The 25,019-nt window shown below is 35.1% G+C and overlaps 1 protein-coding gene across 2 annotated transcripts in view; it reads right to left on the bottom strand.

Annotated features, from left to right (window-relative positions):
- LOC141449614 (uncharacterized) overlaps positions 1–25,019 on the bottom strand; it is a 188,765-nt gene that overhangs the window by 5,096 nt on the left and 158,650 nt on the right. The window contains exons 1-5 of one of the 2 annotated variants that reach the window (XM_074119181.1): positions 6,393–6,469; positions 6,089–6,273; positions 4,892–5,055; positions 3,540–3,702; positions 1,797–2,024 (exon numbers count right to left, since the gene is read on the bottom strand). In XM_074119181.1, the coding sequence (XP_073975282.1) occupies positions 1,797–2,024; positions 3,540–3,702; positions 4,892–5,055; positions 6,089–6,268 (735 nt within the window). In that variant the 5' untranslated portion in view covers positions 6,269–6,273; positions 6,393–6,469. Of the gene's footprint in view, positions 1–1,796; positions 2,025–3,539; positions 3,703–4,891; positions 5,056–6,088; positions 6,274–6,392; positions 6,470–25,019 lie in introns of those variants that run through there. The other variant, XM_074119180.1, reaches the window with a different exon arrangement.

Genomic DNA, 25,019 nt, shown 5'->3' with positions numbered 1-25,019 from the left:
TTAAATTTCATATTGTACTGAACCTAAATTTTTTATTAGCGATAACATATTACTAACTCGTGATTATCGAGTTTTTTCTTTATATTTAGCACGCCAGGAATTGAGTTGATTTTTTCTAATGCTCAACTATCTGTTTACAAAAGTGTGTTTTCATCTTTCTTTTCGTTTAACTTTGAATAATTAATTACTACTCAGATTTAAATTTTACTTTTTCGAAAACTGATTTGATTGAATTGATTTCTGGAATATTGCATAATCATCCGAGGCTCTACAACCCACTATCAAAGATGTCTCTCCATCTTTCTTTGCTAAAGTGGTGAATATTGTCTGATTTGGTAACTCAAACGTACACTGTGGTAAATAAAATGTACGGCTGAAAGTGCGAGATAGAAAACAAAAATCGTCTGAATGCCATTTTGGTTTTCTCTTATTCTTTCAATGAATTACGATTTCTCAAATGTAGTATACCTATTTCATATTTTCAATACTTTATCGAAGTCAAATAATTTAATATAATTTTTAGCCATCTGTGACTTCAGGCTAACAATAAGTAAGTAATTAGTAAGTTAATTGAGAATTAAACAAAAGAGTCTGGCTGTTTCTATGGATTTCCTTTCGGACTTATTCAGTAATTATATTTTCAAATAACAAGGACGGCGCACATAAGTGACTTCTTCGCCAGCTTAATCTTAGAAGAATGATAATAATTTTAGCAAAAGAAAGGCGAATGCATTAAAAGAATTTTTAAATAAATTAGTAGCAAAAGTTATCTTTCTTCTATTATAGTACATAAAGAGATCTTTCTAATGATAGAAGTAGCCTTGTAGTAGGTAAATCTAACAGAAATTATAATAATTAAGCAAACATATAATAGAAAGGACAGTTTTATTGTCAAATTATTGATTTTCAGTTTTTCCATTGAAAACCTCCCCTGATTCGAGTTTTGAGATCCCGTTAGCCCAAATCAGTGTTTTTATAAAATGTTTTCTGTACATTGTATGTGAACAAAATATCTGAAAAATTGTTAATCGCAAGAAGCTGAAATTTTATATTTAGACTGAGTTTTGTACGGGGATCCCATTGTAACTTAGCGAACAGAACCCTTCAATCGCAAGTATAACTTTACCGAATGGATTGATTCAACTCCAGAGAATTTCTTTATTTTTTGTAAACATATTATACTCACGTTTGTCTTCAACTTTCATTTTAATCAGATTAAGGAAACTTCTGAGAGAGGAACGGATAGGCTTCGCTCCAGTGATGACATCCTACATTTTTAGGAACCGGTTCCATAAAGTCAAGTGATATCTAGGAACCTATTCTTTATGTTTTAAGAATGAAAACAAATCACTTACCTAGCCTCACTTTGTATTAAAAATACTATTTTTCCGCACAATATATCATTTGATTAAGGGCGCTAATGACCTCGGTAGTCGATGCGCCCCCAAAAAAAATTATAAAAAAATAGAATCTTATAACAAAAATAACGTTTTAGAACCACTGACATTTGTAGTTCAAATTTTTTTGACAACAGATGAGTGACAGGGGTCTCTCATTTCCAACATTAGCCAAAATTTTTAATAAACTTTTAGTGGAAAACATGACTTCAATTATTCTCACAACATTTTAGTGAGAATTAAGTAAAAGAAAAATAGCATATACGTACATTAAAAGAGGAGAATTTAGTTCAAGAAGTATCTGTTCAAATTATGTCTAAATTTGGTGAAAAAACGATCACCTAGAAGCAGCAATAAGGTATTACACCTTTAAGTAAATAAACGATCATAAGAACTAACCTGATTGTATGTAAAGTGTAAGGGTTTTACACAAACAGCTATTGTATTAGGCGGCGGGGTAGGCGTTGGTTTCATGCCAGCGTATGCGTGATTTACAATCATCCTGTTTAATGGTGTAACATTCGATCTGCTTACAATTGACACAGAGTGAGGTACAGTCAAGTTTCCTTGCAAAGTGCATAATATAAAACAGGCACTGTATTTTAAATTCCAATTTTCTCTTATAACCTGCAATTATAACACATTAATAAAAATAAAAACAAACTTTGAAATTGCCTAATAACAAGATAAATCAAAATCAAGATAAATAAAGTCATTAAAACGACTTGAAGTTTTATAGATAGTGTAAAACTGACTGACTGAATCATCAACGCTAAGCAGAAAGTAATGAAGATATAAAAACATTTAACAGGAATAGCGTGTTCCTTTTTTGACCCTCAAGGAAAGGATTTTTTGGGGAGCCTGCTCGGATAAAATATACAAACCTATAAACCTGGTCTATGTAATATACCAATGCGATGTGATAGAACATGTTCCTAAGATTTCTCTTTCAATATATTCAAAAATTTCCTCCGCAAAATTCATCAGATAAAATTTCTCCTAAAAGGACCGTGCCCAATGAGGAAACACACCACTTCATAAGGAGGATAATGTCCTTCTTTTACAAGAATCTACTTCAGGGAAACGTATGTCATTCTTCTGTTCCCTAATCAGTTACAATCGTTCATCTGCCACTTTACTAGCAGACAGGTCTAGACTACTCCTTGGTTCTGATTTTAGGTAATCATTCAGCATTCCAAACATCGCGTCTATTCTGTGAGACCCTTCCTGATAAAATGTTCCCCTAAAGATCTGACAACATCTATTTTTATCTGCGGTCAACCACTCAATACATGGTAGAGGCAATGTAGCATGCCTGACACAAAAGCAGGAAGATTCTTTGTGCAGCTCTTAGCCCTTTCTTAAGTGTGCATTCCATACTCTGTCCAGAGATTCGCATGAAAATGGAAGAGCAAAATGTTGCAAAATAAGTAGGTGGGTACAAGTCGGAGCTTGGTTCGCACCATACCCGGAGCAAGCGTTTGAAGTTTTCCGTGCGCGGTGGAATTAGAGGATCACGAGGAAAGGCTTGACTTATGCAAGACAGGTGACTCAATGGCGGTTCAGTGTTATTTTTATCTAGAAGGCATGTGATGAGCGAAGGTATCACAAAGGAGGATGGGTCTGTAAAATGGAAGGCGAGGTACTGCAAACGATCTATATTCAAGGAGCTCAGGAGTGAATGCCACGGATAAGGAGGACATTGAAAGCAGCTTCTCCTAAAATGAATTGGCCCAAGGCACTAATTGTTGAACGCATTTCAAAGGATCTCAGTAATTAGCCGGTCGAATCTGATTTTCCTCTAATGGAATACTTAAAGTAATTGTTCTTACAGAGCCTGAGAGAGCCAACTAAATAACATTAGACAAACAACGCTGATTGATGGTTAGGGACACAAACGAATCTCGTTTTCGTTTGATGAAGGAATAGCACTTTTCTAAACTAAATTTATTCTGAGAATTTCCAAAAAAGAATATCTTTGAAGTTATTATAATCTACAGATTTTTGAGGCCAAATTTGCTTTGACATCTGAACAACAAAAATATTTTATGACAATAACAAGATAAACGAAGCTGTTTAATTGAACATGTTTTGAGAAGAGTAAATTTGTACAGTTTCAATGGTTACATGATTGATAATTACCTTGACTTTTGCATTGACGGTAACTGTATGGGTGTTATTCGGTAAATTGTACCAAAGTAGACACCACACTCGATCTGGTCCTCTGGTTTTTGTAGCACCCATTACTCTTATCATTCTTGAACCTCTCCAATCATAGTAGGCAGAAAAAACATAGAATTTGTATCTAGACAGTAAATAATAAATAAAACATTAAAAATGAGCCAATGATATTTCCTACAATTCTAAGTATTACAATCGTGTGAATTTTCAGTAAAGAGGTTCCATCGGGAATACCTGTTTTGAAGACCGTCGCAAGAAGGTGATAATTTAAGTTTCAATTAAAGGACCTGTTTAAATTATCGTAAAGATACTTCTGCGGAAGTACTTGACTAAATAGATTGTTCAATTTAGTCCAGGTTGTTATCGTTATTTAGTCCAGTTGAGATCTTGTAGGATCTCGATCGAACCTCTTTTAGGCACCTGCTGTGTGTGTAAGCTTAGCGATACTCTAGGGTATCCAAATCAACAAATAAGGCACTTGCTCACGACTCTTTCTGTGGTGTTTGTGAGACGGATCCATCTATCTTAAGACGGATTGTTCACCGTCAGGGGTGGTTAGGATTAGAATGATGGTCGAACTTTAATTTTCCCTTAAGGATTCATCCAGATTTCGTGAGTCTGTGGTTCAGATACGGGACTAGACCCGGCTTCATCCTCAGCTTGGTAGTTGTTGTAGTTGTTTTTTATTGTGGTAACTAAATCGGCCTAGAGATGCTTTGGAAAGCGTAGGGTTTCCCATCTCTCCTGTTAAATATTCTGTCTTATTGTCCCCAGTTAATTTTCAAGTTGAGAGCTTTCCCTTATATTTGGATACTCCGCCCAGATTGGTGGAAGATGAGAGAGTTGAAATATGTACTGGGGCCTTCATTACTTTGACTGCCACAGCAGGTATACTCGTAATTGGCAAAGAAACGCAAAAAGTGATTATATTGATGGAAACATGGGCTCCTCAAATGCTTAGCTAGTTAAGAAATACTGGAACTGGCGGAGGAGCTGAAACCGTTAAAATAGTACTACACTATTATTTCCCTCAAAACTATGGCAGAAGAGATAGGGTTCCCAAATTACTACCATATCAGGTCGGGGCAGAAGCAAAGCACTTACTTTATTATTAACATTTTTTTCTGGCAAATAAATAAATAAATTTTAACTGGGCTTCTCGTTTTTACAAATTTCGCTTCGTAATCACTATATCAACACCATAATAATAATAATGAACCTCTAAAGGTTTAAAATCTTGCGTGAGTTGATTTTTGTCACATTAATCAATAATTCAATTCTAAAGCATATAATAACTAGGTGATGAGACATACCTAGTTCCTGCCACGGTCTGCCACACCCCATCTTTAGCTGGAATGCTAGTATTGGCGTTTGGTTTGAAAGCTGAGATAGAATTTTGCCTCAGGTATTGAGGCCTAGCAAAAATAGCTCTGCCTTCTTCTGGTACTCCTTGGTACACAAGGTAATCTTCACCATGCTAGAATGAAAAATCTGATTACTATTTATAAGATGAAAATCTTTTAAGAAAATAAATTTAATGTACAGCTGAACCAACCAAAAGTGTAGAAAGTGTTGCTAAAAAAGTAGGTGTATTAACTCACACAACTTCTTTGTTAATTTAAAATTAATGAATATTATTTTGGAAGCTAATGAGCACTCAATCAGTAATCAAAGATAAAAAAAAGCGATAATTATCAAACCCAAAATATACTTTACCATCAATTGCATTTGTTACATAAATTTACCGACATTTATTGAGTTCAGAGTTTTAGGTCTCATTTTTCTTTCACATTAAGCAACAAGGGTAAAAGAAAATGTTTTTAGAAAGACTTAGAAGAACATTAAATGTTCTTGAGATGATGAGTTCTAATTACAAGATAAAATGAATACATAAATTTTCTTTTTAAGGTCTTGTTTACGAAGGTAGGTTTGTACATTGTATTACTTCTAGCGTACAAGCAATATAAAATATCTAGATCCTGATCAGACCTGGGAAATCCCATAGTTCGCGAATTGAATACAAAAGTATTGACAAACAGTTGTGATGATGTAGTAACTCTACAAATGTATATTACCCTGAAGAAGGTAATATTAGCCGAAACTTTGGTAAAAAAAGAAATTTGTCTACAAAATATGATTGTCCGCTTCTCAATATTTCCAAGGATTATCTATTAACAACGGTCGAAATCAAAACATCATTACATTTTTTTTATCTAAACGTTCTCAAAACAAATTGAATTATTAATTTTTATACTTTGTATTGACTAAGCACCAACTTTAAACTAAAACTTTTTTCAGATAAATTTATGTAGGACGTTTTAGGGAAATTGCAACTTAACATTTATCAGTACGATTTCAATGCCATGGCATCTCTGTTTTGAGGGTAACTTAACATTTATATAAATGTTATATTTTGTAATCAAACTGTGAGAGAAGCCGGTTAAATTTAATAAAATACAAAAAATTATTCCAAAGTTTTTTACAAAAATTAAATTTATAAAATTATTTACAGCATCTTCATAGCTGGGGCGACTTCTGGAATGAGCCCGCCTTCCTCTTGATCTGCTGCTCTGATCAATTAGAAAAATTTCCGTGAGAACGATCACAAAGAAGACAGCAAAGAAGATGACCACAATGCAAAAGGACATATTGGCTCGTTCGCGCAATACGCGCCCCGACACTCTACCCATGTCATCTGCAATCAGAAAATATTTTTTAATGAAACACAATAAAAGAGAATGTTTAATGAAATAAAACATGTGATTTTGCCATTGCCTAGAATTTATCAATTCTTTATTTATTTTATTTTATTACCAGGTTAATCGATGATCCACTGGTGTGGCGGCAGCACTCTAAAGAATTCAACTCCCATATGGGACTATATATTTTTCTTCTATTTTATACATATGATAATTATTATTTTCTGTTTATAATAATGTTAAATAAATAAGATTTAGGCAGTTCGATTCAGCATTTGAAAGAAGTAACGCCTTGTTTTTATTAAGTGTAATTACTTTCCATAACTGTAGTATAGAGACACTACACTGGTGACCCCGCCTTGGACAACCGGAAATGGTGGGCAAAAGACAGAGAACCAGGAGGGCGCTCTCTAGCTCACCAAACGCACTAGGTGAGACGCATGATACCATCTCTGCTACCGTAGCAACACCACCATGGTCACAACACGCTGTGCCGGCAGCGCAGGTCTACAATCCTCGCGCTCTAACACCGCCTTTCACGGCTGAACATGTAGAAACGTGGCTGGAGCAGTTCGACAATGCTATGAACCTCGGAGCGGTGCAGGACGATCAGAAGAAATATGCGTATCTAACGGCACTTCTACCCACGGACATAATGGCTCAGGCAGCAGGCGCTATACGCACAACCACAGGGGGTAAGTATCTGGCCATGCGCAGTTATTTAATTACTAGATACGGAGTAACGAGCGAACGGCGCCTCGATAGATTATTCGCCGAAGGCGAATTAGGTGATCGACGCCCCACGCAACTGCTGGACGACCTTCAGCGACTAGCTTCTGGGACAGAAGTGGGAGCAACCGTCATACGACGGTTGTGGCTCCAAAGACTTTCAACTAACCTGCGGACTATAGTGGTCGCGCATTCCGCGCCTTTAGAAGAGTTAGCGGCCATTGCTGACCGTGTTTTAACCGCACAACAACCCAGCTATGCCGCCCCCACAAACATGCCACCAGTAATGGCGCCAGTCGATGGCGTCACAGAAACATCGAACCCCGAAGAGCAAGGCGCGACCGCACAGTACGGGCTTGCTCAAGCGGAAGTCGCAGACGCTCGCACATACTTACACCAACGAAAGAACAGTGCTAATGCCTCAAGGATAACCGAGCTAGAAATGCAAATAAAACAGCTCTCTGATCAGTTGCACACCCTTAAAGCGCGAGAAACACCCACCTGCTACTACCACACTCGTTTTGGAGCTCGTGCTCAAAAATGTAAATTCCCATGTCAATTCCGCTCGGAAAACCTTTCGGCCAATCGCTAGAGGCGGCAAGCGGTTTGGCCTCAATATCTAGCCGCCTCTATATCAGAGTCTCAGGAACATCCTTTTTAGTAGATACAGGCGCAGAAGTTTCTGCAATACCTCCAAACGATAACAATACAACTCACAATACCCCTACTACACGTTTGATAGCAGCTAACGGCACCTCCATACCGGTCTTTGGGCAAAAAACACTACGCCTCAATTTCGGAAATGACCTAATAGCATGCTGGCGTTTCTATATCGCGGGAGTATCTCGCCCCATACTCGGAGCGGATATTCTGCGGGCTCAGGGATGGATAGTTGACCTGCACCAACAATGCCTACTTTCATCCCGACCGCAAACGCACCACGGGCCTGGTATTATTGCAGCCAGCATTGAGACGTCCACTGTACCACCCAACCGGCCTACGAACGCTTATTTATCCATGCTAGACCGCTTCCCTCGAGTCGTCGGGCTATTGCCACCAGAGCCACAGCCACAACTAAAAATTGCACACACCATTCAAACCTCTGGACCGCCAGCATTCGCAAGAGTGCGATGCCTTCCCCCAGACAAACTGGAAGCCGCCAAAGCGGAATTTGACCGCATGTGCAAGGAAGGCACCTGTCGCCCCTCTAATAGCCACTGGGCTAGCCCCTTGCACATGGTAAGAAAGAAATCGGGAGAGTGGCGCCCCTGCGGCGACTACCGCCAACTAAACGCACTGACTATACCAGACCGATACCCATTGCCACACATCCAGGACTTCACAAGCTCTCTTGCGGGTAAAGCGATATTTTCTACAATAGACTTACAGAAAGCCTACAACCAAATTCCGGTAGCAACCCAGGACATACCCAAAACCGCTATTATCACCCCATTCGGGCTTTTTGAATTCCCGTGCATGACCTTTGGCCTCCGCAATGCGGCACAAACATTCCAAAGATTCATGCACGAGGTAACACGAGATCTCCCCGCCTGTTACGTCTACATCGACGACATTTTAGTTGCTTCCACGACAGAGGACGAACATAAACAACACCTAGACGAACTACTTCAACGACTGGACAACTATGGGTTGACAATAAACCCTCAGAAATGCCATTTCGGACTCCCTGAGGTGCAATTTCTAGGGCATTTGGTAAATGACCAGGGAATACGCCCCCTTCCAGCCAAATGCACCACAATTTCCTCATTCCCAAAACCCCGTACAGTAGAACAACTTAGGCGATTTCTGGGATTATTCAATTTTTACCGTAGATTCATCCCAAGTGCAGCACACATTCAAGCCCCACTTCTACGTTTCCTAAAGAATAGTCGCAAACGCGATACTAGGCCAATCGACTGGGACTCTGACACAGAAGCCGCTTTCAACACGTGCAAACGGGCGATAGCCGAAACTACCCAACTAGCACACCCGGAAAAGAACCCTAATCTCGAGCTATCTGTAGATGCTTCAGACGTAGCAATCGGCGCTGCGCTACATCAGCTCACCGCACAAGGCAGACAACCCTTAGCCTTCCTTTCGAGACGCCTTAGTGATACAGAACGAAGGTACAGCGCATATGATAGGGAACTCCTGGCTGCATATGCCGCGGTTCGACAATTCCGCCATTGGTTGGAAGGGCGCCAGTTTGTAATACGTACAAATCATAAACCTTTAACGTACGCCTTCCGGCAGCCACCGGACAAAGCTTCCCCTAGGCAAGTAAGACAGCTTGATTTCATCGCGCAGTTTACAACCGACGTGCGCCATATCAAAGGCGAGGCTAATACAGTAGCAGATACTCTCTCTAGAATTGATGAGGTTAGCGCATTCGAAGGACTAAATTACACCCAGGTTGCTCAAGAACAAGCAGCAGACTCACAACTACAGTCATACTTGCAAGTCACGCCGGACACCCCACATAGTACCGCCATGCACCTGTCATCCATCCCCATTGGAAATACCGGCCAAACACTCGTTTGCGACACTTCAACCGGACGCTTGCGCCCCTATTTACCATTCCAATTTAGAGAGTCAGTAATACGGCGGATTCACGGCCTGGCACACATCGGTCCCAAGGCCACGACACGGACTGTCGGGCAGCGCTTTGTCTGGCCGAAAATGAAGACAGATTGCAGGGAATGGGCCCGCGCTTGCATTGAATGCCAAAAAAATAAAGTCGCGCGGCACGCCAAAGCCCCTTTGGTACCCTACGTTCCACCAGAAGAGCGTTTCGCGCACGTTCATATGGACATTGTAGGCCCCCTAGCAGTGTCGCGAGGCTACACTTATTGCCTCACCTGCGTGGATAGGTTTTCGCGATGGCCAGAGGCGATCCCTCTGCGCAGCGTCACCGCCGCAGAAGTTGCCGCAGCTTTTTACCAGCATTGGATCGCAAGGTTCGGTTGCCCAGCAACCATCACCACAGATCAAGGGACACAGTTTACGTCGCGACTATACCAGGAGTTAGCAGCATTAACAGGAGCACAAATTAAGCACATTTCAGCATATCATCCGCAAGCCAATGGCATTATAGAACGCTGGCACCGTACGTTAAAATCAGCACTACGCTCACACGACACTACAAATTGGGCAGTGCACTTGCCCACTGTGTTGCTGGGTCTCCGAGCCGCTGTCAGAGAGGACACTGGACTATCACCGGCGGAGTAGACTTACGGCACCACGCTGCGACTGCCAGGAGATTTTTTCGCAGACCAACCAACCATAATGCCACAAACGGAATTCGTCGCACAACTTAAGCAGACACTAAGTCAGTTGCGCCCAGTACCAGCTGAGTTGCACGCAACACAACGGCCATTTGTACATAAGGCTTTGGCCTCATGCTCGCACGTCTTTCTACGCAAAGAAGGCCACCGCCGTGCACTTACACCACCATATGAAGGCCCATTTCGAGTGATTGCAAAAGACCACAAGACCTTCACTCTGGAAAAACAGGGAAAGCAAAAAACAGTGCCCATAGACCGCGTCAAGCCGGCGTTTCTGACCTACATCACAAGCGAAGCCCACAACAAGCCACACAACAGGACCAGCAGCGACCCGCGCCACAAGAAGCAGGAAACCTACAGCAATCACGCAGCCAAACAGGATATCGGTCGCGGGCTGGCCGTCTCATCTTGCCCCCGCACAGATACGGCCAACCTACTACGGAGGGGACTGGTGTGGCGGCAGCACTCTAAAGAATTCAACTCCCATATGGGACTATATATTTTTCTTCTATTTTATACATATGATAATTATTATTTTCTGTTTATAATAATGTTAAATAAATAAGATTTAGGCAGTTCGATTCAGCATTTGAAAGAAGTAACGCCTTGTTTTTATTAAGTGTAATTACTTTCCATAACTGTAGTATAGAGACACTACACTGGTTAGTTTAATAATAGTTCTGTTATAGTATCCACGGTAAATCTCCCACTACATCACACAACACTATCACCTTTACCTACGCCGATGATACTTCATCTTTTCCCCTATAAACAGCTACTCGCCATCACTAAACCTAAACATCCTGGAACCCTGGCTCCGGAAGTAGAGAACAAAGGCCTTCTCGCAAGATATTTCAATCATACTTCTATCCCAGAAATAACTCAAGCCCGTTATGCAGGACACCACGTTGACAAACGATTGACGTAGAACCTACACATACCACTCAAACGAACTGTACTGAATAACAGTTTTTTTTTTGTTTTTTTTTGGCATTGGCTTCCGCCAAACAGCCAGTATCGTCTAGGTGCTTATCACTAAAATATCACTCACTCTCCATTTTTACTTATAAATACATTCGCTTCTCACATTCATCCCTCTACTATATACAACTATTTACATATACTACAACTAATGGATGGATCAGTACTCTATATTCCTGCCATCCTTGTAGCTTAACCGAAATTAAAATCACGTAATCTTTCTCTAATCATTTTCTTGCATTCATTCTATAACTTTTAAATACATTCATATTTCATTGCTAGCTCTGCTACAGACTTAAGCAATTATATGTTGGTGGAGAATATTACGTCTTCGTAGCGAAATGGTGCATCTAAATACCTGTATAAGTCGTCAAACATTCGTTTCCTTTCTACCACATAACGTTGGTAGAACATATTATTATATGTTTGAAATGCTCCTCTTCATTGCAATCTACGCAAAGAGGAGAGGACCTTTTGTTGATCCTGTGTAGATACGATCCGCACACCGCGTGGTTCGCTCTCAGCCTGCTTATTGTCGTAACAACCCATTTATTAGTGACAGTTCCCTTAAACCATGGTTGTCTAGGTAACTGATCTGCCATAGTTTTAAAGAATCTTCCTTTATTACCATTACTGTAATCTGTCTGCCATTTTTGTAGATACAGAATAACAGATACAGAATATTAAAGAAACTATTAGACAAAAGCACCAAACTTACTTTTTACAAGCAAGAACTGTTCAATACCCTGCTAGCTCCAGTATGAACTTATGAACTTGAACTAAACGGGACTTCCAAATGTACATAGCTCTACCACATTCAATCCTTACAATCAAAATTCCTAAGTAGTGTAGTAAATTGCTCCTTTTACATCTCAAACCTCACCATCCACACCGACTTAAAAATTTCCTTTGTCTCCGCCAAGTCAAATTCTGTTACCTAAAATTACAATTCAAACTATCTTTCTATGCAAATTCACTTATCCTAGCTGTCACAAACCTCCAAGACGTTCGAGGCTGGCTGCACGACCATCTGAATACCTGACGTCGGTTATTCACAGAGGTAGTATCACCCCCTAAGGCTGTGATCGCTAGATGACCGCCGTTAAAGCGAGCCACTGTCGCTTTCTTTTATAATATGTAGCTTCGTCGTTAATTGTTATATAGATTTTTGCATTGAGTTTGAAGACTAAGAATACGAAGAAGCAGTTAGAACTTTACATTAATGTTTAACGATAGTAACCCTTTTTTTTAACTTGAACAACATTACAAACTGAATCAGTAGCAGTTAAGTTTATTTTATTGAATTCAAAATTGGTTTACTTAAATGATTGATTTATTAAATTGATTTATTTTTGTTCTTGTTTGTTTATATTTGATGACTTGGTGCTCTACTGAGCACAGGTTTATTCGACATTTTGATAAACTTCTTTTTATTTATTTACTTAATTAAGTTTTATTTATTACCAATGATTTAGAAATGTGCAGTCTAATTTAAAAACATTTTGAATTCAATATTAAAAACAAAAAACTGTTGACAGCTCAAACAGTGGCACAGTGGGTGGTGCTACCTGATTGTCAGTTTTAAAACTAATTTTTTTTTATTGTTTATATTGTAATATTTATTTATTTATCTTACACTTTTTTTTTGTTTAGAAATATGTATTACCTTTACCTGGTTTGATGTTTTTGTTAATACATTTTAGTAGAAATAAGCTGAAATAATTGCATTAAATGAATTTTTTTTCTAGTATCTTGAGTTCTATGGATTGCTTAACAATGCTTTTTAGTGACATTTTTCTGTTGTGACGGAATCGAAGAAAAAAATTTATTTTACGTCAAAACGCAATAATCACTCCATTTTTAATGCACCTTGGCTTTTTAAATGCTTGGATTTGAAGTGTACTCCACACTTCAAGCAGAGAAATTCGAGTTTCCATACTTGAAGAATAAATTTACAGAGCACAAATCCTTAAAACACCATTGTAACCATCTAAAAATAGCAAAAAGACATCTCTAAACTATTTAAGACAATTTCATTTTGCCAAATTAAAAGAAAGTAGGGCATAATAATATAGTAATATTGTAATACTAATAGCTGGAACTGTGACGCACTCCTAGAACTTTGTCAAGACTGAACGAGATCTTATTCTAGATTATAAGGAAATCGCTAAATATTAAGAAACACACCTGCAACAAAATAAATTGCGAGAACAATAAACATTTAGAAAATGCCCGCTCACTTCAAGTTGTGTTGTGATATTTCTACAAACAATATGAGACCTTGTTCCGTATAACCTTTCGATTTAACTTTTTTCGAAAAAAATTCATAATTTTGCAGAATGAAACTTATAGAGATACAATATTCATTTGGACTAGTTTTAAAGAGCCTTTCTAAAACGAATTCTAACTGGCATTAAACTGACTGAAAGTTTAATACAAGATCTAACATACAAGATCTAAACTTCAAGATTTTAGTGAGATTCATGAAAGGTACTTTCTTCGCAGTATTACTCCTGCTGGCTCACAGGCATCGATAGGTACTGCGACGACAGAATGAAGTTAACAGCTTCGCTAAATGCATCAGCAGCTGCTAGATCTATTTTTCAGTATTGAAACAGCTTTAGTTTTTTATTGATCGAAGGATTTAGTTTCAATCCGAATCAGAGGCCAGCAGGAAACTTAAAAAAATATAAAAAAAATCCGAGCACCAAAGAAAAAGAAAAAATCTTTTCAGTTCAGTCAAATAACCTGTTTTAAGAATTGACTTCGCATATTTTAAATAATTTCAAAAGATTGCTTCACTTTGCAGAGTTTCAAACATAGAACACAAAATCTTACTGTACCCTATCAAATGGGAAATATAACAAGGTCATAAACCACGAAAACGCATAAATATCCGAATGTTTCAAGTTAAGCGGTTTAAATCTTCCGTCTGAATGATTTTAACCATAATCAGCTTGAGGATTCTATCAGAAATCGTTCCATAAAAAACCATTAAATTTGGGCTTCCTGCAACTGTATTTGCACTTCTAAAACAAATTTGAGATACATTTTATAGTTTTCAGTGGAAATAAATCTGTTTGATTTATTTTAACTCACGAATATCACACAGGATATCACAGGAAGCTTAAAATAGATGTTAAGCTGAGTTCTGAACTAAGGTTTTGATTAGAATTCATCAATTAGATGTGTAACTTTATAAGGTAATGTTTTTTTTTTATTAGCGGTTTACTGGAAAGTGATCCTAGAGTTTCTTTAAATCTCTTTTAATAACCATTTATTCTAAGATGTACCTACATATTACTTTTGTAAATAGTAGTTGAAGATAGTGGAATTGAACAGACCTCTCCTAATGACGAGTACAATTTAGTGTAGGAATCGCCTGACTGGGCTTTTTTAACGAGAAAACAACCAAAAAAGACTTATAAGAAATTTCCCCACAAAATTTGAGAAGTACTCAAAAGTCCAGAACAGTAGGCTTTCTTCGAAGGATCTCTATTTTTTGGATCAATACAAAAATGCGTAACCTAAATCATGTTTAAAATTTTAAAATAATTATTTAATTAATTCATACGATGAATTAGGTTAAAATATATTAATAAATCACATTTAGATCACTGTGATCGCATTACTTACAGCATAAAATCGTTCCTCTAATGGCTCTTTTATTGAGTTATATTATTATGCAAAGAGCTTGAATTCGTTTTCCCTGTTATTTGATACTAGAAGCAGTTATCATGTAAAGAATTCGTCATGGCTGAATGCTCAGCAAAAGAGATTACATTTTATTTTTCTAATTAAATTAATAAAAAAGAAAATATCTCTTGTTCAGTAATTTTATTAACGAGTGGCTTTGCTTAAGTAATATTTCTGAAATAATTTAGAATTATACATTTTTAAAGGACTAACTTTATGGACAATAAACACTTCTTAATGTTTTACATTTTTTTTAGAAGCACATGCATGATTGTTGGATAATAATGAAAGCTTGATTAAAGAGAATTGTGAAAGAAGGCTATATAAATTGTGTTCGGCATAAATTTGAATAAACCAACGTGGACGGATTCTTTCTGTTGTCGTCGATTTAATCCTTCATAGTTCACGCTTTTTTTCTTTTATTTTGTCCAGTTTCAGATTTCTGTCTATCTACACAAAGCAATCTTAGATCAGAATAAATATTCCGTTACACTTTAAATCATTGAATATGTTTTTATTCATGATTCTGTACCCTAGCACCTATTTTTACAATACTTATTTATTTATTTTTTTGAAGCTTTCCTGGTCCTTAAGAATTTTTTATCTTTCCACAAATTCCCTTATCACCTAACCTATCCTAATACAATGTACCTTTGCAGGCAGTTTGGATATTGTGATTATAAAGAGTTGGGTCGGCGCAAGAACATATATTTGAAATGAGAGCAAAATGTAATTAGACTTCTTTGTTTTGAGCCTAAATGTAACATCACTAACTCAAATTACAGTGGCAGTGAAAAGTTACTACTACATTGAACTTACAAGTCTGTAGGCATTTTTTTTCTGCATGCTTTTGATTAGGCGATCGTTTGAAATGTAAATCAAGCTACATCTCTCTAAGGAATGAAAAGGATGAGGTGGAGTTTAAGGTAGCATATATTCAATATACATATATATTCAAATATAGTTTGCTTTGCAATTAAGAAAAGTCTAATACAGTCTGTACAACTTTGTAAGACTATGTTAATTATATCCGCATACATAAAAAGCAGTCTTGTAAATATACACTTATATAGTAACGAAGAAGTGAAATGTTTCTTATTGTAGGGAAGTATCCAATTTATAAAGAGTTATTTGGAGAAATAAACTTAAAGAATAGAAATGATTTTATCATTTCTGACAGGGAATTGTCGATTTAGAGGGCACCTGAAGAATCTTGATCTGGAACACGATGGCATTTCAGATTCTGTAGCGAAATGAAGGATTGAGATGTCATTATCTTATGAAGATTTAGACATCCCAGAAGTTACAGGCGCTACAACCTGCTTCTTAGATTACTCTCGCGTTCAAAACTGTCTCAGATGTCTAGAACTTGAAGAGTTGATGTAGGGTTTCGTCATCACCAGTAAGGGGCACTATAGATGGTATAGGTTGCAGTGCATCATCAACACTTGCAGTTAAAAACAAAAACAAACAAAAATACAAAATAGATAACATTTAAAAAACTTATTAACTTTTTACGTATGTGAGAACTGTTGTAAAATTAGGAGAGTTTCTTTTGCAGAGAAATTAACCGTTTAAGTTTAAGGTTACAAATTTAGAATGTCAAGTAAAGTAATTGCCACTTTAACGTCCAACTACCAAATTAGAAAAAGTACTACTGATTACAAAAAACAGCCTCAGTTAAATGATGTCCAATTCACTTAGATGGATGGCCTAAAATTTAGATATGCTTGTATTCATTCATTTATTTAAAACAGTGTTTTTATTTCTTTAGTCACATCTAAGTTAATCTAAGCATAGTTTAATAAGTGAGATTTTCGAATATTCATGTTTTTATTTTCTAGTTTATATTAATAAAGATCTAATAATATATACATACCGATATATTTAATTTCCTATTTTTAATTATTTTTCTATCATGGAAGATTTTTTTGCTTGGTTTTATTTAATATTTACTTTACTGCTAATTCTCAAAATATATGCTCATTATAGATATTCAAAACGGATTAAACAGCAAAACTTCACACATAGTGCACATTATCTACCGAGGAACTTTTACAACAATTACACAACACTTGATTCTATTAAGACATAAAGAAAAAAAATGTTTAAAAAAAGCGATGGGCTTGGCGAGCGCTGAGTTTCGAATTCAATGATTTTTCCCTTTCATTTGTGATAACGGCTTGTAATGAGAAGAATAGGCAATGACAATTCGGCAAGCCAACAATCAAATTATTAGGATAGTAGTTAAATATTGTTAGGTATTAGGGTAACAGAGAAATATCAGTTATAGATAATTCAGTTATTTTGAGCAATTGAAAAAAATAAACTGAAAGAGAAAAAGATAAAAACTTTATATTGCCGGCAGCTTGTTTCTGTTTTACAAATAATCTATAAATTAAACAATATAGGCCCTCAAATATACATATGTATATATATTTGCTGAAATTAACATTAATTTTATTATAATAATATCATTAAATTTAACTTAATAATAATTGTATTTTGTGTAATCAATAATTGTGTATAAACTCCTATCATAATATTTGCCAATATATACTCTTGATCATGATAATTAACACGTGATGTATAACTATAAAGAAAATAAACTTTCCAAGGTAAAATAGTAATATCTGAAAATTTATTATCATCAAAGTATTTTAACAAATAAACAAACGGGTAAAAGAATAAATCTAAATTTTTTTAATAAATTGACGAAGGGGAAAAAGTAATTACAATAAAATTCACAATACTTGTGACAAAAACCGAAAATGAATGAAAAGAGAAAAGTTTATATCAAAAGTTGTAACAGTAAGTTGAAAGAAAAAAAAAAAAAAGTTTGACAGTGAATGGTGAAGTGATGAGAACATATTTCATTGTTGAACGTATTTGAATAACGAAGTTGTATACAATTTTGTCGTTCATGTCCCGTTTCCCAATATATAATATTTATCCCTATTTTTATTTTTGCACAAAGAATTGTTGTTTTGTTGACGTTAGAATATTTTGGCTAGATGAAGTATTGTGGCTCAAGCATTGGCTAAGTAGTAGCGCTAAGGATTGTCTGCTGTTATTTTCATAAATGGCAACTTTTAACTGAAAATAATTTAAAAAAAAAAATACTTTAATATAAATTATGGTAAAATATAAATATTTTTATTATTTAAGAAGAGACATCAATAGCGGAAATTAAGTCATTCGATTGCAAAAACTGTAATGAAAAAATAACTACAAAGAACTGAATGTTTTTAAATTTGTTTTCGTTTTCCAGTTTGTAGTACCATTTACTTCTCTTTCCTATGGCAAGGGATCCTCTCGATTTTGATTTGGACATATATCGTATAAATGGTTTTGACCTTGATACATAATACATATACAAGCTCTATTAAGTAAAGATGTAAAACCACACTGTTTAACATTGAATTCACCAGGAATCTGAGGAACACCCATGAAACATACAGAAATTTTCTGGCTATTAAAACAAGTTAATTGCATCGTCAGTCCAACAAATTCAACGGCGGCAAGGATAAATACAGAAATTCATCCAAGTGTAATTTTAAACCATTTACTTTCTTAGGTTAGTGTAAATAATCTAGAGAATAAAAGAATGCCATCTAGGTAGCGGCTCGTTCACAGGAGCTTTTGAGGAATTTGAGGAGGCAGAAACAAAGGTGGATTTGCAGACCAATGACGATAAACCTGTGCAAATGAAAACCTCGGTAAATCCCTGTAGTACCATCGAAGACTTCACTTTTAGAAGGCATGTCTTCAATGTATATCAATTTAAATATTCGGGAGCTCTAGTTACAGAGAAAAATGAAGAACTGGAAGAAATAAATAAAGAGTAACATATGTTATTTTGCACTCTACAAGCCACTAAAGTTCAGGGGCTTGACACATGGAGCAAAGGTTCTTATAAATGTATAAAACAGTAATTAGACCAATGGTTACCTTGTGGCTGCGGAGGTTGGGTATTTACCAAAGAAAACGAAAATATTTTGAATTTATGGGAAAGGAAAGTACTCAGAAGAATATATGGACCTATCTGTGAGGGGTGGACACTGGAGGATCAGGAAGAATGCCGAACACCGACAGATAGAGTCAATTGAGGTGGCTGGGACATGTGCAGAGGATGCCAGCTGAGAGAATCCCCAAAAAATTATTGAAAGGTTAGTCTGGATGAAGTAGAAACAGAGGATGCCCACGTAAAGGATGGCTGTATGATTTGGAGGAAGTCCTCCGAAGACTTAGTGTGAGGAAATGAAGGAGACTTGTCTATGAAAAGGAAAATGGTAGAGAGTAGTTCAGGAGATCCAGGTTCTTGATGGAATGTAGCGCCAAGGGGTTGGTTGGTAAGAATGGTTGGGTACGTTCCTTCTAACTTGATAGAAATCACGTACATTAAACTCAAAGGGATGGAAGTAAATTTATGATTTGGAACCTTAAAAATAGTGGTATGAGCAAATCGTAAGAGTGTTGAGTCCTGATTTCTGTTTGCTTTCATGAACTATTTTAGCAATAAACTAAAAATAATAAAAAATAAATAAATATTTATAATGATTACTCTCCGCTCTGATGGTATTGATTTACTGAAAATATAAGTTAAAAATGATTAAAATAAAATAATGGGTGAATGTGTTATGGGTAATAAATAGTAGGTGACAAACGATTAAAATACACTCACCCAGTCGTAGCTTCAAAAATTTGCGAGATCATTAATTTATAACACTAATTTACTTTCATTTCTTCTACAACAACAACAAAAAGTCCTGCCATATTTATTATGAAGCTAAAGCCAATCACTTTAAAATATGGACAGCCATTAATTAAATCATTAATCTTTCAATATAATTTTTTTTTTATAAGAAAAGAGTTATTGCACATTATATTTATTGAAGGGGCTTCTCTCTTAATAAAACTTTTAAAGGCAATAGCAAGTGTAAAATTATTGGTTAACTGTGATTGATTTTATTAGATCCAACTATTTGATTTCATTTTTTATATTCTACAATCTATGTTCTCTCTGAATATGTCGTACCATAAGTTCCCTGTACACCTTAGAAAAATATGCTTCATTGATTCAGTTTCAATCTTAACTTTTTGATGTGTTTTTAGATTGTTTAAAATTTTAAATAATTTATAAGTCATAAATGTTTTCTTGATATAATTAGTACCAAAAACTCGTTACAAGAGTTTGTTTACCGTTTCACATGTAAGGAAGTTTCATTTCAAATAAACATAACTCGGGAAATGTCTAAGATTAACTTTTTAGCTACAGGAAATTTTTTTTACCTATTGTTGAAGAAAAAAGAATCTCCGTTCGTGGTTGAGAAAAAACGTTTTAAATGACAGAAAAAATTGATAGATAATTAATAATTATAGTACACTTTAAGTAAATATGTTAAATTCAGACTAGATGTTATAATTATTTTCTTTGTTATTTGTTTAATTGGAATAACCCACGTGTTTATTGTAAGTACTACATCTAAAGGAAGCACTAATGAGATTTTGGTTACACTAACAGCCAAGGCAGCTCTTTCACTAATTACATTAGTTAAATTAAAATTAATAAACTTTACATCTTAGGGAAGTTTAAAACGGAATAGATTCTAAAACAGTTGCTATTATATGGAAAAATGTTCCATTGAACAGTTTTAGTGTTGCAATTAAAATGCATTACTGTACAATTCATAGTGTTTTCTTTTAATTATTTAACAAATTTTAATAACGCATTAAGAAGACGGAACAGGTTCCTTCACTTACTTGCTATAATGAGCTTAAAACTAAACAAGAAAAAAATACTCAGATGCAGTTACCAACTAGATTCTAAGAGTTACCGGCTAAGGATTGTATATACGTTAAATTATTTATTTTAATTACTGTAATTACGCCTAATGTTCAAGGCATTTTCAGCTATTTGATGTTTTCTAACCAAGTGTGATTGGTTCGTATTCGATCGTTGTCCATATCGCGAAATATCCTTCCATCTGTGCCAACCAACAATTGACTAGTTCCTTCCCCTCATCAATAACAATGATCCTCTGAAAAATTGTTGAACAAAATTGTTATGCTTTTATGTGTAGCTGTAATACAGGGTTTATACGGAGGAGTGGTCGAAACTTCGGGAGATGATTAAACTGCTCAAATGCAACAAAAAATATTCTCTTCACTTTGGCCCGATTCTCAATAGTGTCCAAGATATTTGCATTTTTAACTTTTCCGTCGATATTCGTGTTTTTCACCAGAAAAACGGCCGTAACTTTTCTATCCTTTATCCTACAACAAATCTGCTTATTCCAAACGAAAGAGCATTAAATTTCCTATAAATCTGCTTGGTATAGAGCCTCAAAACGATTCTTATAACAATGAAATTTTTACTTGAATGTCTAAAAATTTCGTTCTCGATGATTTTTGTTAAAAAATTTTAACTGCATTTTCTCAATGGTTAATGAATCAAGGAATCACATAATTTCAGAAAAAGTTGCGCATTTATTGAGCTTCAAGACCATATGGATTTTTTTGGTTTTTAATAAAACCCTACCCCGAACAGAGGGGTGTAAATGCAGAAAACTGGGAAGTCGCGTAACAGACTTTTCATTACTAATTTACTCAAATGTCAATTTTTGGAGAAGGAACAAAAAGAAAAGTAACCATTTTAGTTTTTAACAATTATTATTTAATAAAACGGAAGTGAAAAATAAAGTAGCAATAAAACGCAGTAGTCGACTACAATTTTGTTTGTGCAACTTATTTGAATGACATAATGGAGGTTTTTTTTTTTCATCAAAGTTAATTAATAATAATTCAAAAATAAAATGGTTATATTCTTTTTGTTCCTTCCAAAAATTGATTAGTTTTGAATTATTATTAATTAACTTTGATGGAAAAAAAACCTCCATTATGTCGTTAAAATATGTTGCACAAACAATTGTAGTCAAGAAACTAAAAATTTGCCACAATTCTTTCCCACTTCCTTGTTTGAATAGTTGGAACGATTTTTGTAGCAATTTTAACTAGGCACCTGCCTATTGCACTTTTTGACTTCTGTGTTTTATTGCTACTTTATTTTTTACTTCCGTTTTATAAAATAATAATTGTTCTAAACTAAAATGGTTACTAAAATGGTAAAAATTGATATTTGAGTAAATTAGTAATGAAAAGTCAGTTTGCAAAATCCCAGTTTTCTGCATTTACACCCCTCTGTTCGGGGTAGTGTTTTATTAAAAACCAAAAAAATCCATAAGATCTTGAAGCTCAATAAATGTGCAACTTTTTCTGAAATTATGTGATTCCTTGATTCATTAACCATTGAGAAAATGCAGTTGAAATTTTTTAACAAAAATCATCGAGAACGAAATTTTTAGACATTCAAGTAAAAATTTCATTGTTATAAGAATAGTGTTGAGACTCTGTACCAAGCAGATTTATAGGAAATTTAATGCTATTTCGTTTGGATTAAGCAGATTTGTTGTAGGATAAAGAATAGAAAAGTTACGGCCGTTTTTATGGTGGAAAACGCGAATATCGACGGAAAAGTTAAAAATGCAAATATCTTGGACACTATTGAGAATCGGGCCAAAGTGAAGAGAATATTTTTTGTTGCATTTGAGCTGCTGAATCACCTCCCGAAGTTTCGACCACTCCTCCGTGTACACCCTGTATAAGAAGTTTAAAGAAAAATAGTTGCGAGCATTTTTCGAGAAAAATTCGTGAGAAATTAATAAACCATTCCGTCAAGAAGCTATTCCGTTGTGAAAGGATTTCGGTCAAAACCGTAGTGTCAGAAGCGAGATAGAATATCAAAACGAAAAGCCGAATTTGAGCTTTTTTTTTGAAAAAGTGTAAATATATTAATGCAATGGTTGTGTATAGAACAAATCAAAGTTTATGTTATTTGTTATTTATTTGGTGTTTCTTTAAACTTTATTATTTGTATTAATTAAGCGAGTACTACAATATTAAAAAAAAATAATCTAATCTTAATGAAAGTAAGTTTAAACTATTGTGAATATCACTTGAGAAATAACTGTAAGAAATTTATCCTCTCTTTACAATTTAACGCAAACTTTATCCAAATAATCTTAACAGTTTGGGGTCTGTTGGGAGCTGTAACAAGAAGAGGCAATCTGTGAGTATCAGAACTATTTTGTAGAATTTTCTTCCATTAAATTTCAAATAGATAACTAATATTAATCTTTTCACTAAAACTATTAGTTTAATACTAGAAAAATGATTGCCGCTAATTATTTATTAAGCTAAACATTTATAATTTATGATCAATAATCAGCTGTTATATGGGTGAGTTTTATTTTACGTTCCTCTAAAGTGTTTTAGCAATCGCTAAAGCCAATTTTTTGCCTTTCAGAAAAACATTTAAAATAAAAATGAGACCTGTATATTTAGTAAATTTTCCATGATTAAAAAATATCATTTTAACCCTTCGACTACCTCACTAATCCAAACTTCCTTTTCAAGTAAAGTAATTTCCGGTTGTTTTGCCTTAATGGAATTCCAGTTATAAGTTTCAAAAGACATGATGTTTAGTATAGTGAGGAATAAAAAATATTTCTTTAGAAGTACCAAAACTTGTCGGGCTAAATCCTTTAGTCGGATAAATACTAGCAACGCCCTTAAGAAAAATGATAAAAACCTCATAAATCAGCGGTTAGCGTTCAAGTAAAATTTTGAAACCTATCTAATAATTTCACTTATTACAACACTATTGTTCAAGTTTGAATTTGGGGGAAATTAAATAGAAGAAATAATATAATATTAAACCAATATTATATTATAATAATAATATTAAACCATTAACAGGGAAATCTTTCTAAGTACTTAATATTCATATCCAGCGATGGAAAAGATTATAATAATCCAAATAATTATCGGCCTACCATGGAAAATGGTAAATTTTGAGAACAATAATTTTAAATCTAATGTAAGAACACTTGAAATAGAACCACATAATAATGAAGAGACATTTAGGGTTTTGGTTCAGAAAGCGTCACTCAACAAATAAGCAATTTGCTGGGATCTATTTTCTAGTATTAAACTTAATGTACGAGTATTTGAAAAAAGGACCCTTCACTTCATGCTATTCTCAAAAATTTACTTCAAATTAAAAAATTTAAGCCATATTTGAGTCCTTAGAATGAATTTATCCAATTTCTCTCTCAGAAGTACTGTAATCAAATTTCCAAGAGAAATGTTTCCAGTAAAACTCGTTGATTAATGTGTTTAAATGAGTTTAAATGTGTTTTAATGAGTTTGTAACCACTGTACAGAGTTCAAATAAGATCGTAGGAGCCGTTTGCTAGAAAATCATGAAATACGGAAAAGTGTATTCGGCAAAGTGACATCTCCGGGCGGCCGTTTTTCATCAAATTTAGATATTCAGTTTCGCACCTTATTCTCATTCAAAAAGTTACAGAAGATCCTTCAAATCCTCTCTATTTCATGGGGAAATTAGTAAAACCAATTCTGAACATTTCAAATTGATTTTATGTAGGGTTTTTACTCGTAGCCAATCGGCAACAGACAAATTTAAAGAAAATAAATTTATTACTTTTTTTTTAACTAAGTACATCTTTCTTAAGAACTTAGCTAGGTGTATAAGGTTACCCTAGTAATTTATCCAAATTCTTAAATGAAATATCATTTCCACCAACTTCTTTCTGGAGCAAAATGTGACGGGGAAAAATCAAATGTGAGGACCGATAGAGAAAACACTACTCTCTCTCTTCCAGTGCATTTTGGGGGTCAACCTTTGACCTACATAAACAAAAACGTCTATTCTAAAGGGTAAATGCATCAAGTAACCGATAGGGCGCAGTAGTAAAGAAAAATTGACGATATATACAGGTATTTAGATGCACCATTTCGCTACGAAGACATTATATTCTCCACCAACATTTATGTGCTTAAGTCGATAGCAGAGCTAGAAATGAAATATGAATGTATTTAAAAGCTACAGCCGAATTAGAATGAATGGAAGAAAATGCTTAGAGAAGGATTACGTGATTTTAATTTTGGTTAAGCTATAAGGATGGCAG

Source organism: Rhodnius prolixus, unplaced genomic scaffold (assembly GCF_049639745.1).
Source record: "Rhodnius prolixus isolate KJV_2025 unplaced genomic scaffold, Rpr scaffold_2, whole genome shotgun sequence".
NCBI lineage: Eukaryota > Metazoa > Arthropoda > Insecta > Hemiptera > Reduviidae > Rhodnius > Rhodnius prolixus.
This window is presented reverse-complemented; position numbering and strand designations above follow the sequence as displayed.